Source organism: Pyrgilauda ruficollis, unplaced genomic scaffold (genome assembly GCF_017590135.1).
Source record: "Pyrgilauda ruficollis isolate IOZ18807 unplaced genomic scaffold, ASM1759013v1 scaffold12, whole genome shotgun sequence".
NCBI lineage: Eukaryota > Metazoa > Chordata > Aves > Passeriformes > Passeridae > Pyrgilauda > Pyrgilauda ruficollis.
The window spans coordinates 18,230,754-18,248,381 of record NW_024510321.1 but is presented as its reverse complement, the minus strand read 5'-3'; the positions used below and the strand labels follow the sequence as shown (position 1 = coordinate 18,248,381).

The 17,628-nt window shown below is 39.5% G+C and overlaps 1 protein-coding gene across 1 annotated transcript in view; it reads right to left on the bottom strand.

Annotated features, from left to right (window-relative positions):
- CUBN (cubilin) overlaps positions 1-17,628 on the bottom strand; it is a 144,072-nt gene that overhangs the window by 122,375 nt on the left and 4,069 nt on the right. Inside the window, exons 7-17 of the mRNA XM_041490048.1 lie at positions 14,265-14,391; positions 12,668-12,836; positions 11,797-11,928; positions 10,532-10,627; positions 9,860-9,981; positions 8,473-8,659; positions 6,337-6,455; positions 4,658-4,889; positions 3,153-3,334; positions 855-1,017; positions 455-645 (exon numbers count right to left, since the gene is read on the bottom strand). Coding sequence (XP_041345982.1) covers positions 455-645; positions 855-1,017; positions 3,153-3,334; positions 4,658-4,889; positions 6,337-6,455; positions 8,473-8,659; positions 9,860-9,981; positions 10,532-10,627; positions 11,797-11,928; positions 12,668-12,836; positions 14,265-14,391 — 1,720 coding nt within the window. The remainder of the gene's footprint in view (positions 1-454; positions 646-854; positions 1,018-3,152; positions 3,335-4,657; positions 4,890-6,336; positions 6,456-8,472; positions 8,660-9,859; positions 9,982-10,531; positions 10,628-11,796; positions 11,929-12,667; positions 12,837-14,264; positions 14,392-17,628) is intronic.

Below are 17,628 nucleotides of genomic sequence, written 5' to 3'. Positions count from 1 at the left end.
TCTTGTAAATACCTCCACGAATTTTCAACCACTTTCCCCAGGAATATGTGTATAAATATTTATATGGTGTGTTTCCTTTCAGTGTCAGATCAAAATCTTCCAGATAACACTTTGACTCCAGAAAATGCTGCATAGCAGCTATGGCATTAATATTTGTTTTTTCTTGCAGTTGACATTCATTTACCAAATGGATGTCAAACTCCCCCTTAATCATGTACAGACTATTAAAAATTAATGTTAAGCTAGACAGATTTTCTCATTCTCTTAATCTTTGCTTCCCTCCAAATGCACCATCCTGCTCTTTCAGCCCCTGTGATTTTTGGACCCTAGAAAATTCATATACTTAGCTGTTTAATTAACACCTATTTCTGCAGTGGTCCTTGGGACAGAAGTTATACATGCTCTTGTACACTCATACAATCAAACTCTCATATCAACTGATTAAGGGAATCACCTCTATATAATTTGCTGAACAATCATTATGACTCTCCAGCTCCATATGGGTGAAGTTGAGGAATATTTTTTCATTCTCTGGCTGTCGGATAATGTAAACACATTGACGGTTGTTGACATAAGGGTTTGGCCAGAAAGGAGATGTGATAACTCCTTCACTCTCTGTGAAATTTCCTCCACAGCTTGGATCTGCTATATTAAGAAGAAGAAAACAAATAGAGAGATTATTAAGTAGAGTAACTCCTTCTGAGACTGCTTCTGTACAATGTCTGCAAATCAAAAAGAATTACTATATTATTGAAGAGCAAGTGTTAATTACATCCATTCATGTGTTATCTCTATCTCAGAGACTTTTAATACTGAGTATTTTACCGACTTTTAATCCTGAGTATTTTACTTACCAGGAGATGTTGTGTACACAATATGGAAGCCTTTGTCAGTAATTGAGTCATCAGAGTGAAAGTGAATAAATGCGTATGGACCAGTGGTTTGGAGTGGGGGTGGAGATCCAGTGCTACAGTATCTACCAAGCACAGGGTCTTGTGGAAGAAGGCCATCACGAATCTAGACAGAATGACAGATCAACATTTAGGATTATTGTATGTGTGCCAGTTGTGAACAGTACCAACACTTCTTAAGTTATCTCTGAGACCCCAGAGGTATTATGGATGGTGGGTGGAGGGAAAGCTCATAGGAAATTTCCTCCAAACACAGAGTAACCAAGAAACAGATCCACCAGCATAACTGTGATGCTGCTACCAGGAGTCATCAAGGGTTTTGTGAAAGGGAAAGTGTCAGGAGATCTACTGTTGAACTGCTTTCTTGAAATCATGCTCTGCATTGCACACAACATGCTATTCCAAACTGGCTTCTCATTTCCATGAGAAGGTATTGCTGAATTCTGTAAGCATTATGTCACACTCAACAAAAAGCCCTAAGCTCATACATCAAGTTGTGGATGGCTGTGTAAGCTACGATATGAATCTATTAGTCTTAGATCCCTTTCCTGAATAGTTTCCCACAGGCTCATGAATTCTCTGTGGGTTGACATTCAACAAGGAGTTTGGAGACTGAACTTTGTAAGAAAGTGAAAGCTTCCCATCAAGTATTTGGCCTGAATCACATCCTTTTTGTCACAGGACTTCCACTGACTTCAGTGAAGCAGGTTCTCGTCCCCTTTCTGTCCTATTGTCTCTGATTGTGCATGGATGGCTGGAATATGTAAATAAAAAAGAGCTTTTCAACCTAGGGTTAAATTTTCAAAGAGTCCCCTTCTGTACATACAAAAGTTTTGAAATATCTTGTTTTGCAATAACATATCCACAAAATGTTGTCATAATTCACAATTACACTTTACCTCTAAATAGTCATAATTGCAGCTGTCATGGTGTTCCAGGCTCAATGTGCCAAAAGCAAATGTAATGAGGAGGCCAGGACTGGTTGAGATGGTCCAGAAACAATTTCTGTTTACAGGATAATTACCAGGATATCCTGGAGAGCTTATCGAGCCGTAAGTACCTGTCAGCTCACCACCACATTCTAACAGAAAGAGACAGGGAACAACAGAGTATTTATCACCACATGTCGTGTCAGAAGATGAACTGTCCTGTAGTGTCAAAACTACCTACCACTTTCGGGTCAGAATAAATTAAAAAGCAAAGCCCAAGCCAAACAAACCAGTAGGTTTCTTCTTCCTTTAAATTTTGCAGTTAATTCTGCAATTTTAAAAGGTGAACTCCAAATATTTCCTGATTTGCACAGTAAAAGACAGATTGTTACCCAATCATGATGAACATGCCTTAAGAAGAATAATCAGAAGCACTGTGTTTGGATTGGATTTACAAAATTAATCTGGATTTCTGTACTTGGTAAATAGTCTCCATTTTTTATCCTATCACAAGAGTAGTTCCATTTAAAAAAAAAAGGAAATAGCTAGCTTTATCTCGTCTAAACGGCTCTCTTTGGTTTTGGTGGTTTTTTTTGGTTTGGTTTTTTTTTTTGTTTTTTTTTTTTTTTTTTTTTTTTTTTTTGTTTTTTTGGTTTTTTTTTGGTTTTTTTTGGTCAAGAAACAGATCCACCAGCATAACTGTGATGCTGCTACCAGGAGTCATCAAGGGTTTTGTGAAAGGGAAAGTGTCAGGAGATCTACTGTTGAACTGCTTTCTTGAAATCATGCTCTGCATTGCACACAACATGCTATTCCAAACTGGCTTCTCATTTCCATGAGAAGGTATTGCTGAATTCTGTAAGCATTATGTCACACTCAACAAAAAGCCCTAAGCTCATACATCAAGTTGTGGATGGCTGTGTAAGCTACGATATGAATCTATTAGTCTTAGATCCCTTTCCTGAATAGTTTCCCACAGGCTCATGAATTCTCTGTGGGTTGACATTTAACAAGGAGTTTGGAGACTGAACTTTGTAAGAAAGTGAAAGCTTCCCATCAAGTATTTGGCCTGAATCACATCCTTTTTGTCACAGGACTTCCACTGACTTCAGTGAAGCAGGTTCTCGTCCCCTTTCTGTCCTATTGTCTCTGATTGTGCATGGATGGCTGGAATATGTAAATAAAAAAGAGCTTTTCAACCTAGGGTTAAATTTTCAAAGAGTCCCCTTCTGTACATACAAAAGTTTTGAAATATCTTGTTTTGCAATAACATATCCACAAAATGTTGTCATAATTCACAATTACACTTTACCTCTAAATAGTCATAATTGCAGCTGTCATGGTGTTCCAGGCTCAATGTGCCAAAAGCAAATGTAATGAGGAGGCCAGGACTGGTTGAGATGGTCCAGAAACAATTTCTGTTTACAGGATAATTACCAGGATATCCTGGAGAGCTTATCGAGCCGTAAGTACCTGTCAGCTCACCACCACATTCTAACAGAAAGAGACAGGGAACAACAGAGTATTTATCACCACATGTCGTGTCAGAAGATGAACTGTCCTGTAGTGTCAAAACTACCTACCACTTTCGGGTCAGAATAAATTAAAAAGCAAAGCCCAAGCCAAACAAACCAGTAGGTTTCTTCTTCCTTTAAATTTTGCAGTTAATTCTGCAATTTTAAAAGGTGAACTCCAAATATTTCCTGATTTGCACAGTAAAAGACAGATTGTTACCCAATCATGATGAACATGCCTTAAGAAGAATAATCAGAAGCACTGTGTTTGGATTGGATTTACAAAATTAATCTGGATTTCTGTACTTGGTAAATAGTCTCCATTTTTTATCCTATCACAAGAGTAGTTCCATTTAAAAAAAAAAGGAAATAGCTAGCTTTATCTCGTCTAAACGGCTCTCTTTGGTTTTGGTGGTTTTTTTTGGTTTGGTTTTTTTTTTTGTTTTTTTTTTTTTTTTTTTTTTTTTTTTTTTGGTTTTTTGGGTTTTTTTTGGGTTTTTTTGGGTTTTTTTTTTTTTTTTGTTAGTGCTATTTTTTCCTCCAAAATATCTGCATTCACTTTTCAGTACTCAAAGTATTAATTCAATATTTGTCAATTAGTAATTATCGATCTAATAATGGCAATTGAAAGAAAAACCCCCACCAAAAATCATATTAAAAGCATTCAAGAAATATTTCTAGAAATAAGGGAATGGCATTTTTTACTTTATGGTTCATTCAAGACACAACCCAATGCACTATTTTGTTTCTAGATAATACACAGAACACTGAAGTGATCTTAATGTTATGTGAGATGATTTGAAATTTATCTCTGGGAATGCATTGCCAGACCATCTGGAACAATCACCCAATTAGCCTTACCAAGAATTCAGGCAGAAATGTACAACAAATCACACCAAAAACCTCACACATTCTTTAAAATCCAGTTCCCTATAATCTATCATGTTTGGAACACTTAGGCTGTTGTAAATTGTCAGTGGCAGAACAAACAATTAACTTGCTTGCTCGAAGTACCAGATATTTCTGTGACAAATAAGAACTGACTAAATGAATGTTCTCCCCAGAAACACATGCTCTTTGGGGAATTCCTCACAGGAAGTGTAAAGCAGCCTTAAAAACAGCAGAAAGCTATTCACGCAGAGGCCTAGAGCTAGAGTTTGAAAGTATCTTCAAGTGATATATATTTCAGTCTCACTCTGTTGAAAAATACTGTCCTTCTGTTCCTATAGTTTCCTAATCAAAGCAAATAAGTAATTCATTTTACTCCAAAACCATGAAGATGCTTTGCATTTCTTCAACTTACCAGGATCCTGAGATTCCCAATGAACAGTAAAACCTCCAGTAATGGTGTGGTTTGAGTATAACCAAAAATACAGAGAGTTGTGGGAACTGAGAAGCTCTGTAGGACCCGGGAAGCCACAGTATTTTCCAAGCATATGCATTGATACTGAAGGCCCATCATGGATTTGAAGGAATTCAGAGTTACACTGATTACTTGTCTCTAGTTGGAAGAATGGGAAAGTAACACGCAGAATCTAATAGAAGAGAGAAAACAAAATATCTCTTTTCTCCATTCTGAGACACTATCTATACATAAACTTTATAGAGCAGCTATGCAACTGTGAGAATCTATGAGCTTTTATGTCATTTCCAGGACAGAAAAGAATATCAAAGAATCTTAAGGGTCAAAAGGAAAGAAAGAAGATAGACAGACAGATAAGAATTTAGTCAGTGACGTTTTCTGGAAAGAGCATTACTTCTATAAACGAATAATTGAGACCATTTGCCTGTGTGTGTTAAATGTGCAAAATATATATATGTGTAAATTTCAAGCCACGTGAAAAGCTTGAAACAGCATAATATACTTTATTCCAGGTTTCCCTTGGAAGTTTTTTTCATCAGATAATTAGTATTTTTCACTCTTGCTATGGTTCAAAGGGTTGTAATGGGAGTTAGAAGTTTCAATGATTTTGTTTTGCACAAATAAAATCAGTGTTTCTAAATCCCATTCTGGATACTTAGTGACATGCACAGCTTTAAGTTTGTTCAGATTCTTCACTGGTATGCAGTAATATGCCCTGCTGAAGACAGTAGTGGTCCCTAGCTTAAGGCTGAGGACATGTCACATACATACACACACACACCCACTTATATATATATGTGTGTTTGTGTGTGTAATGCTGTATAAACCACTGTTAAGCACTGGTTTATAAAATGACTTAATTCATTCCACAAAATGTCAAAAATACATCAAATATTTAGATCCCAGGTAAGAAATTTAATGATAAATTATGAAGTAGCATATTTTGTAGTGGTTATTTATATCACAAGTGGCATTGTTAGTTGCAGATCAGAATCAGAATATACATCTATGTGCAGCAGTTAAAAATCAATCCTTTAAAAAAAATCAGATGCTGTTATTACACAAAGGCATTGACAATATGAATTAAGCATTCTACATTTCTGTACTCAGATATCAGAAACATGAAAGTGTTTTGGGGTCACAGAATCACAGAATAGTCTGATCTGGAAGGGACCCAGAAGGATCATCGAGTCAAACTCATAAGTGAAGAGCTGGCCGCACGGGGATCAAAGCCACAGCCTTGGTGTTGTCAGCACCAGGCTCTGACCAACTCACTTAGCTCAGGAGCCACCCATGGAGCCCACCAGAGCAGAGCAGAGCTTTTCTCATCCATCCATTCACAGATCACCTTCTAAATCAATGTAGAACATTGTAGCTGGAGTAGGTTAATAAACTACAACTCTCAGCTGCTTAGGAAAAGCTTGGAAAAAGCAAATCATTAGGCTAAGGAGCCTGAAGGCTTGTAAGGATCTAAAATATATCCTTTTGAAAAACTATTTATTCTGAGGGGATTGGATCACAACATAGGAAAACATGTAGCATGAAGACAGTCATGTTTGCTCTGATAAGCCGAGGGGTCCTACAGACTGAGGGTTTCTTTAACCTGAACTCTACTTTACCTTGTTGGGAGTAGTTTGAATAACCCAAGCACAGCTGACCCCACTGCTGTACCACTGGCTGTTTGGGCTGTTAGGGTAACTGAAAGTCCCACTCAAGCCTGAGAGGTATCCTCCACAAACTGCAAAAAGAGAGAGAAAATTAAACAGATTTTGTGCTATTACTCTACAGACTAAAACAAAATCTTTTTTTTTGCATAGCTTTTTCCTCTTAAACATTTAAAACAATGTTGAAAAATACTTCTATAAAAGGATCTTTAGGATTTCCTCTCAAGTGGAATGATATCTCAGAAAAGCATAAATTCCCTGAAAGAAAAAATAATTCTTGGAAAAAGAAGAAAGAATGTCAGTTAGAACATGTGGTTACTGCCAAAAGATATTGATTCTGTCTCATGATAGTGTCCATAAACTGCTTTGCTTCCAGAAGGATACCTCCAGATTGAATCTCTAGATTTTCCCCTTCAATGAAATAACATTTTGCATTTTGAAGTTAACATGATGTGAAATTGTCTTTCTCAGAAGTGGTACATCATAGAAGATATCCTCAGGAAGTTTTATTGCTCTGTTTATTCTTTTTGGTCAGATTTCTGGGCCTGATAATCCCTCTCATGATACACCATGGTCTCTTGTCTCACTGAACCATTCAATACCTGGGAACTGAGAGTGTCTCATGATAGTGTCCATAAACTGCTTTGCTTCCAGAAGGATACCTCCAGATTGAATCTCTAGATTTTCCCCTTCAATGAAATAACATTTTGCATTTTGAAGTTAACATGATGTGAAATTGTCTTTCTCAGAAGTGGTACATCATAGAAGATATCCTCAGGAAGTTTTATTGCTCTGTTTATTCTTTTTGGTCAGATTTCTGGGCCTGATAATCCCTCTCATGATACACCATGGTCTCTCCTCTCACTCTCAATACCTGGGAACTGAGAACTCCAAACAGCTACAGAAAAATATGTCTGTAAAGCAGCCAAAATACAATATATATGCACATATAGCTACAATGTGCACCAAGCACCTGTAGTTTAACATTGAACTGATTCTAAAGAAATAGCTAATTCTCACCAAACTCTTTTGTCTCAAGAAGGGGTAAAAAGAATATAATTTTATTTCAAATATCTGTCTAAAACATCTCACCCTTTTTCAACCTGATTCAAAATGACCATATAAGAAAATACATTATTTTTTCCTTGATTAAAAACTAAAAGACAGGTGGTACAGTATGATTCCTTACTACATAAAATCTGGGTTTCTATCCCTTTATTATAAATGGCTAAAAAGAAATTTTCCCCCCTGTGGACTTAATAATAAAATATTAATAATTAATCATGATAAAACATTACTAGTTAGATACTTCAGGAAAATAGAAAAAAGCCTAAAATAGTTCTAAAACAGGGTGGATTTCACAGGTGTTCAGTGGAACTTTTACATACTGTGTTACATTAAAATGTAATTTGCTTTCTTCTTAGCAATGTACAATAAAAATGAGCCACTGTTGTCACAGGGACACTGGACCCACTGGAATGCTATCCTGACCTTGTTTAATTAAAATTAATGGCAAAAAAAAGTTCTCAAACAAACAGAAGAAATTATATTAGGAGGAAAAGGGAAAACTTTGAAGTTGGTATAAAACTGAGATTCCCCCATTTTCATACCTAACATTTCTTTCATTACATTTCTGTTTGAAACCCTGTTCTGGCTTTTCCTCTTGACTAAGAACATCAGGACCTTTCACTTCATAACAGATGAAATAATATGCACAAAAAAGAAACGTTAATATATTCTTTTGTTCTCCTTATACTGGATCCTCTTTCCAACCAGCTTTCCAGACAACTTTCTCGGGAACAGAGATCTGATTTTAGGATGTCTGGCATCTAGCCAAAGCCAGTGGGCCTGCAGATCAACTTCATTGTTGCGTTCCTACTGCTAAACAAAACAGCCATAAACAAAGCTCATGGAAAACTCTGACTTGGAGGGAATTTGGGTTGGGACCTCTAATCCACCAAACACAGGGCTGTTTTTCACATTATAACTCCGTTCTTATTCACATGATAATGCCAGGCACCAAGCATCTACTCGCTGAAGCCCGCTGTCCCATTTCCCAGGAGGGAAGGAGGGGGAGGAGTTCTGCTGTACCTTGCTGGGCGGTCTGGCACTGTGGTCCTGTCCAGGCACTGGTGCACTCGCAGGAGTAGCCATTGACCCCATCGGTGCAGGTGCCCCCATTCTGACATGGGTTGCTGATACATTCATCGATGTTCTCTGTACAATTAGGGCCTGTCCAGCCTGCATTGCACAGGCAGAAATAGCCAGAGGTCATTGCCTACAGATATAAAGAAATCAAATAAAACAATGAGCATGAATCACCTAAAGAAATCAATGGAGTCAGCAGAAAGACTGATGTTTACACTTATTTTATGAGGAAATATTGGAGTAAAGAAATAAAACCTTTGAATTTTTTGGCCTTGATGGTCACTGGTGAATACCAAAATAAGCATAAAGCCTAATTAGATTATCTATCTTTTTGGATTTTTCTATTAAATTATTTCTTATCAGGGCTCTTTCAAATTACTTTCTTAAAAATCAAAATCCGTACACTTCTAGCTATTCAGAAAACTGTTTGATCATGCTAGAATCAAGTCAATCATATTACCTAAATCTTATAAATAGCAAGGCAAGATAACTGGTGTATAAGTAATTTCTCACAAGGCCTTTCTCCAGGAAGTCTGTGCTGCAGCTATGTGGGCTGTTAACTTTCATTTTCATCCCGAGGAATGTTAAAGGGGAAAAATTTCATCACCTTTTCAGCTTTATTCCTTATTCTGTATGTCTCTTTTCCATTTCCATTGTTGCAACCCACAAGAAAAACCCCAGGTCTGCAGAATGGACTTTCCAGGACACAGCACACCTCACTCAGGAAGCCATAAAAGCCTTCATAGGGTCCATGAGGTTAAATCAAATGTTCACAGTGCATGAGAATGAATTCATACCACCAATCAGTTCAGGTCCAAAAGACGTGGTTACCATCAGTGCAACCAATTCCTTTGAAACACACTTTCCATGCTCATATAAACAGCCTGAGACTCCAGGAGTGCTCTCACAAGATCAGACTAGGAACACATAACTAACTCTGCTGGAAATTAACAGTCTGAAGGTCAGCAGAGGTACTGGTTCTGTTATCATGGGTAATTCCTCCATGATCCAGGCTGGTAAATTACTTTCTTGTGCCACCAAGAGCAGTTCTCTCTCATCAGCATTCCATTGGCTAGCACGGGCTACCAAACACAATTTCTCATGCCATTAGTGCCAAGATTGCTACCTCTACTTCACACACAAAGCAATGGCTTGTGTGCCCTGAAACTCACTTTGCTTTCCTCAGGCATATCCTTTGACCTTGCAGTCCCCAATAACTTTGCCTCATTCCCAGCAGTATGTCTGCACTCAGCCTTCAGTCTCACCAAGGCTCCCTGGCTGGTTATAACTACACAGCGCTGTCACTGTGTGTGAGGAGCCCAGCACTTACCAAGCACTGCCCGTTGGCACAAGGGTTTTGCAGCTGACAGATATCACTGAGAGGAGAGCACCCATTCGGCCCATATCCACTCCCAGTGAACCCAGATGTGCAGGAACAAAATGCCATGGGCCCTTGGGAGATAAGACAAGATATAGAACATAATTCTGTTACAATGACAATACCAATGTCTGTAAATGTCCTTGACATTTTGAAGGAGAATCTTAATGTAATTCTAACTTACTTGACCTTTTGACACCTTCCCTGGTCAGTGCCCAGTCTGAACATGGAAAGAGCCCTAGTGTTGTTTTGCTATGGGTACCTGAGAGTCCAAGGTCTCCTTCATGGGAAGTGGTGGGGTGGTTGAAGGGTATTTATTGGAAGGGGAATATTAAAAGCAGCTGTATAATTGGAAAACTGCATCAAAGAGAAATGGTGAACATCTCCACAGTTTTAGCATAAATACTTCTTTTTGGTGGAGCCTAAATCTACTTCTGTCAGTGTTTCTGAAAAAGTCTGCTGGCTTTAGCTAACCTGCCAGTAAAATCTTTTGCATGAGGCAAAGCTGACTGTGGTGAAGGGGCTGCAGCGTAGATATGTTTGTATAAAGTGGATTTATCCTAACCAGGTCCTCCTTGAGATTCATGCTGATATTACCTTACAGTCTTTACGAAAGCATCATACCTGGGGCTGAGGTACAAGTAGCCAAAGGATGGCACCCTCCATTATTTATTGAGCAGATATCAACCTGGGTACATGTTTGTCCATCTCCCTCATAACCTGTTCAGAGGTAAATCTCAGTTAGTCTGTAACAAACCATTTTTTTTTGTGAATTGACAGCAAAACAATCAACTGATGAGCAAAACATTAATTCATGGTGTAAAATCATAGTCTTCTGCAGTTAAAAAGAAAGAATTGACATAGCTGCTGAAGTAAAACTGGCATATTTATTGTGGCTCCTTCATGCAGGGATGGATTCTAACTGTAAATAAATCCTTCCATAGTTGCAGGAAAAAAGATATATTAGTGTATATCAAACACAGGTAAAGTCAGTGAGGCCATAGAAGCCCATGTATCTCAGCCACCATGTGTTGCCCTCCCTGCACATCTGCACCCAGTCAGCCCAAAGCACATCCAGACTTTTTCCTCCTGCACACCAGAGCAGCCCTTGGATCTCAAACACAACACCCAGATTCTCTCAGGACATTCAGGAGGACCAAAGTCCTGCAGCTCAACTCCTTATGGCCAGAGCTGACATCACCAAAACTTGTCTGAGGCCACATTTCCAGCATGGTGATATCCCTTCAGCACTCAGTAACTGGGACCCTTCCTTACCTAAATAGCAATCAAAAAGTCAATTAGAAAGACTTTTTCCTGCTATATTTCTAGTATTGACCCCATACATTTCAGAAAGCATTTTAAATCATAAAGCATAAATTATAAAGACCTAAGTTGCAACTTCCACTGCTTGAGCTGTACTGCAGTGGAAACACTGCCTCCTCAGACAGCATTCAGAGCGTGACAATTATCAAGGCTTTTTTTTACTGCAGACAATACAGTCTGTGATTTATGGCACACAGGACACTCCTTCAATTAATACAGACAATGAAATTACTACCATAATTACGCAATCCCTGTTTCCCATTAGTGATCTTGTAAAGGAAGTACTTCACCAAATCCAGGCTACAACAGTGAAAACAGCTACCTAGTACAAGAGAAACCCATTTCAGAGGATCCTCTTTAGAGCCATACTCTATACAATGTTCATTAACAGCTGAAGCAATTTGAATATACTCGGACTCTGCATTCTGTATTACAGTATTGTGTATGTGATATTTCTATAAAACCAATTTCCAGCTTCTTAAATGTACACCAAAACAGGCTTGTATGTGTTGAATTTTCATCTTTTAAGCCCTTCCATAGTATTATCAGCAAGAAATCCATTTTACCTGGTGGACAGAGCCCACAGCGAAATGATCCAACTGTGTTGATGCATTGGACCATCGGTGCAGTTGAGCAGCCTCCATTATTACTTGCACATTCATCAATGTCTTGGCAAGTGTAGCCATTTCCTTGCCAGCCTAAAAAGTAGCACAGAAAAGACATCAGAAAGAAAATGCCTGGCCTTTTTGATTTCTTCTTTGACCAAATATTTTCATAGAGTACAACTGAATTGCACTTCATTAGCACAAGAGTAGACCTGTCTCCCTCGTAACTGATTAAAATTAATACTGGTCTGAAAATTAGGTTTCAAACACAACAGTGTGGAGATGTGAGTAAAAGAATGTTTTGTTTTAACTGTATTCTGGATATTTCAGATTCAAACACACTTTTACCTAAAGAAGATGCAGTTCTGGTCTAGTGCATATACGTACATTTTGCAGCAAAGCTTTATTGCAACTTCAGTAAAATACTTTAAAAACTTCTCCCACAGACACCACCTGCCCAGCTCAGGAAGAGTAATCATAGGTTATATGGTCTGAGGGAGCAATCAGATTTTTATATTGCCTTAGGGCAGGAAACATACAGCTATGAAAGTACTGCAGACATTATGTGAAGGTGACAGGACATGATGGACATGAATGTACCTGTGGACATGAGACTTATTTAAATGCTCAGTTTAGGATGAGATAAATCATGCATTAGACTCCACTGCCTGTGTTACCTATATAAAACACAACCTGCATTTATTCTCTAGAACACAGACCAAAGCATTTAATGGAGTTACCATCATCTGCATCCTGTGTCTGTGCTTATGATACTCGGGCAGTAGTACCTCTGCCACCCCATCCAGCCTGAGAGTATGGAAGGACAAAATACCTGTGGGGCAGGAACCACATCTGTAGGAGCCTAAAGTGTTGTAGCACTGCACAGGTGGATCCTGTGAACACGGAGGATTAGGGAGGCTGCATTCATCTATATCAGCACTGCAGGCAGGGCTGCCAGGAGGGGACATCCAGCCAGCATCACAGAGACAGTGGTACTTGGGCTGCCACAGAAAACATCACATTGCATGTTTAAGGCATTTGCAATAGTCAAGAAAAAGGCAGGAGGAGTTAATTTCATAAAATGACTTTGAAAGTATAGCAAGAAAGATTTCAGAACATTACATGGCTAGTATGTTTTGTTTTGTAAGTTGCTTCAGTAGTTTTCTCAGTCTATTTCTTCCTCTGAATTTACTTCTTCAGATTATGGAAGCAACTCAGGCTCATTCATAATGTTCATAAAAGAAAACTGTAATTTACCCCAAAGCTCCCAGAGAAAGTAAGATCAATTATGAGCTGTACATAACCATAATTAAAAGTCATCAACTTGCTTTTTAACCAGGGCAAAGAGATCATTGTAAGCAACCTGAAATCATCTTGGCTGTTTTCTTTTAATCAAATTATTCAGTAGTCTATGCAATGTGCAGCACTGACACTAAAATGCAAATACATGTTTTCTTTTAGGAAAATAGTTTTCTCTCTAGTAAACTTTACTAATGGCCAGATTTCAGCATTTATCTAGCTTTAGTCTAATTAAAGCTAATGGGAGCTTTATTGTTGATTGTCACAGGAGCAGACACTGTTAAGCCAACACTGAACCCTTTTGAAAAAAGTGGGCAGAAAATAAATGATGAGTTTTGAAACTTCTAAAAATTAAGGAAATTATTTTATAGCAAACCACAAAAAATATGTGCTATGACTGGAATGGTGCGTGGGCGTACAGGAGCATTAAGGAGCACAAGCTTGGCTGGGTGGTTTTGGAGGGCTGCTCTGAGTGGAAAGAGCCAAAGCTGGCATGGTCCATCTGTCCCTTTGGAGTGAACACCCTGTACCCAGATTCTCTCCCAAATGGAATGAGCTGGCTTGCTCCAGAAGAGCACTCAAGTGTGTGCTAGCATCCATCCACTGCAGATGCTTGGAAAGACTGGGCCTGCAGTCAGAGCCCACATCCCACTGACACTGAGGAGCACCAAAGATGAGCAGCAGCCACACAGTCACCATGCAGCCCTGGCAGCTTCCAGGCCTCTGGCACTAATGTGCCACTAGTGTGCCACTTTTCCCAGGAAAAATAAGATTCATGATGTTTGTCCTTCTCAGTCATTTAAGCAGTAAAATACTCTAGCAACTTAGAACTCCCAAAATAATGAACAGTATTATATTTCAAATAAGACTTCAAATTAGAAAAAAATTATTCCCAACTCCCTACAGACGTAGTAGTAGATCTAATACTGTGACAAGTACCTGTAACAAGACATAAGACATTTCTGATTCTTTCTGCCACCCTTGGCACGACAGAGAGGCTGTTATGTTGTACAGTGGCCTTTCTTGTTGTTTTCAGCAGCAGTTTGTGCTACGCAGTTTTGTGATGCACAGCAGAATTTGCTGCTTATTCATGCTGTGCCATATGCTGAGGTTTATGCATTGTTCCTTACCCTGCTGGGCTGATCCCTTTCTTCATCTACACAGAGGCCATGCTCACAGAGTCTCTCAGATCCTTCCTGGCAGTCATCATACTTCGAGGCACAGTGACGCCCATAGGTTTCTGGAGTACAGGAGCAGCTAATAGTGAAAGTAGAAAGAAAAATCAAATTTTTGTCTTTCTACCACTGTCAAAGATTGTTCATTTCCATTCTCCACTTTATGGAATGTGCCTTACAAAATACATCTATTTACCTATTATGACAATCCTGCTAATAATCATGCAGAGAGGCAAATCTCCTGTTCAGCAGAGACTCAAGAATCATTTAAGACTTGTGCATATTCATGACTGTCTGGCCCTATGGAAGAATCTACAGCCTTTTGTTACATTCATAAGCACAAATAAAAAAAAAAAAAAAAAAAGGAAAGTCTAACATAAGACTTAAATAGAACATGAGCATGGAAACCCCACTTCAGTCAAAGAGCACCTAAACTTCCTTTTGCAGTTATGACCATCGTATGATGCCATGTGCAGAAATGCCATGTCTGGCCTGACCTAGAGATGGGGTACTTTCACCCCACACCACAACAATGGACAGCTACTGTCTCAACAGCACCTCAGCTTTTAGGGATGTGTGGTGGGCAAGAGGTGGCATTTGGAGTTGGTAGGGTAGGAGGAACAAAGCAGTGGGTTGAAAGAAGGCATTCTACTGGGAGGATCTGGTTTGAAAGTTGCCACATGCATCACATGGTCATTTATAGGGCAGAGTTAGTTACAGCATTATACATATGTGGTGGAACTGAAATTGGGAACTTCTAAGCCATTGGATAATATTTCCCTTTTCTCTGGCTCTTTATTTCCACAGAGACAAAATGTGAGGCTCTGAAATACAGCTGAAACAGATATAAATGTACAGAAAACCTCCTGTCAGACCACTAGCTTCTCAATAAAAAGACAGTGAGACTCTTATTTGGATTCAAGTTATGTGCTGCAATGTCTGCAGCTTGCAGAGACATATGGCAGGTACGCACCCTTCTTGGATTGCTTTTAAGCTGCCTAATGAAAAGTGCTCTGTAAAAGCATTTCTCTGCAGAATTGGAATCAGGGTATTCCAGTGCAGCTGACCTGGACCTTGAAGCAATTTATATAAAATAAGCTGCTGCTGTCCCTTCCACATGTCACATGCTCACCTGAAATTGCAGTTTGATAAGCCAATTGCAGGTAACTAAGGAGTGCACCCAGGACAAGCAACCCACATGAACTTAGGCTTCAAAATCCCACAACAACTTAATGCTTAACTGCAGTCTGCAGTGCAAGACAGCGTGTTCATTATTGTAAGAGACAGCAAGCAGAACAGCACCTTCCCATCAGTGCAGTAGCTCAGCCTGGCAAGCACAGAAGCAACAGGTCAGGGAACCAGATGACTTTTATATGTCTAAAGTACAATCAGAGCTTCATGTTCATCTTCAAAGGACACAACAAGGTAATGTGACCATCTCTAAAGGAGGAGAACAATGGCACTGTCTCCTGTCGACTCTGGCAAAGATTAATCTACTACCCCTCTGAAGTTTCTCAGAGAAGAGCTTCCAGAAGTAGGTCACACTGCAAGGCACTTCAGCCAAAGTGTGATGCACTGCTGCTTGGCACTGCTGTGGTTCCATCACATGACTCATGGCATGTTGTGATGAGGCCCCTGTTATTTTGGTTGTGACACAGAAGTCTGATAGACTGAGGGACTTTCACATCCTTTCTTCCAACTGATACAATGTTCCCTTAGGATTCTGACTGAGGAAGATGTTTCTGGATACCTGCCCTTTTCCCTCATATTTCACCTTCCTGAGTTACAGGAAGACCATGCAGATAAAGAATATGAACAAGGGGTGAAGACTGCATTATGCTCCAATTCATGGTTCCTAATCCAGTATTTCCAATCACCTGGTATTATCTCTTCAGGCTTTGGAAAGTCAGATATTACCCTTTTCTTTCCCTGCAGTCCACAATGGTGTATATAACTATGCTAGAGCATTAGAGGGGTGACCTGGGTTGTTGAGCCCCAGAACTCTTAGCTGCAATGTCCTCACAGTTGCTGAAAAGAGATGTCATGTTCTGCCTGGGGATGGATTTAGCATTTGGGGAGCACTCAGAAATAAGACAATAAGGTAGACTAAAGATAGTACAATGGACTTGGGAAAGGACTATGTAATAATCCTGAGTGTGTGATGCAAAAGCAGTAATGTTAAGGTTTCAACGACTTATGAAGAGGTCTTAGTTCACTCCATGAAGCACTGATTCAGCAAGTACTAAGGAGGGCAAGCAGTACACCAGGGAAGAACCTGGGGAATTGTGACTGTATTAACACAATGACAACGCTTGCAAACAGCAGACCTTAAACCTTAATTTAGTCACACACTTGTACCTCTCTAAGCACAATAAGAAACAAATAAAGGCAGATTGCTTTGTTGTTTCCTTGACAAATATCTGTTGCAGACAAGCTAGAAACACCCTTTAAAATAAAATTAAATTATAATAAAAATTATAAAATTAAAGCTTACAGGAAGTATCACGCAGCAGTGACACCTCAGCAGACTCTGTGTTAATGCTGAAGCATGAGGAGCACTACAGGAGAACTTCCTTTGTTTGAGGTTCTTCCAAGAACTGACAAAGCACTATAAACCAGTGTTACATCAAGCAAATATTTGTGGGGGCTAAAATTTCTATGCTGAAGCAGGAGACAAAATACTTTGCAGAAAACTGTGGCACGCTCTCCAGCGTGTGTGTTCCCATTTCACAGGGGTAGCTTTGTATTATATGTGAGAGTTATTTATTTAGCAGATAATTTGACATTTTGGAGAATGAGACACAAAATGTTCAGGCTGGCTTGCCCTGTAAGCAAGAGCATGTTTCCTAAGGAGCTGGGCACAGCCAGAGAAGAATATGCTCCAGAAGCCTGATGTGTGTGGGGCCCAGCACGCAGCAGCCCAGGCATCCCCTTGGTTGCAGACAGCACTTCTCCCTTTCTGCCTGGCAGCACTGTGCATTCCTTGCGCTGCTGCTGTCTCAGCAGTGCCTTTGTTTTTGGAGGGGATGAAGGCATTTCACAGAACTGTTTCTGATTTCACAGAATATTCTGAGCCTGAAGGCACACACAAGGATCATCAAGTCCAAGCCTTAGTGAATGGGCTGCATGGGGATTGGACCCATTATCTTGATGTTATTAGCACCCTGCTCTGACCAAATGAGTGTGCTGGGAATGCCAGTGATCAAGGGTGATCAGCTCCTTCATCTCCCTTTGATCTCAAGGGGTAGGTGATAGCAGAGGGAGGGTAAGGTGGCTGTGCTCTGTGGGCATGTTGGTGAGTGCTGGTTACAGCCCAGCA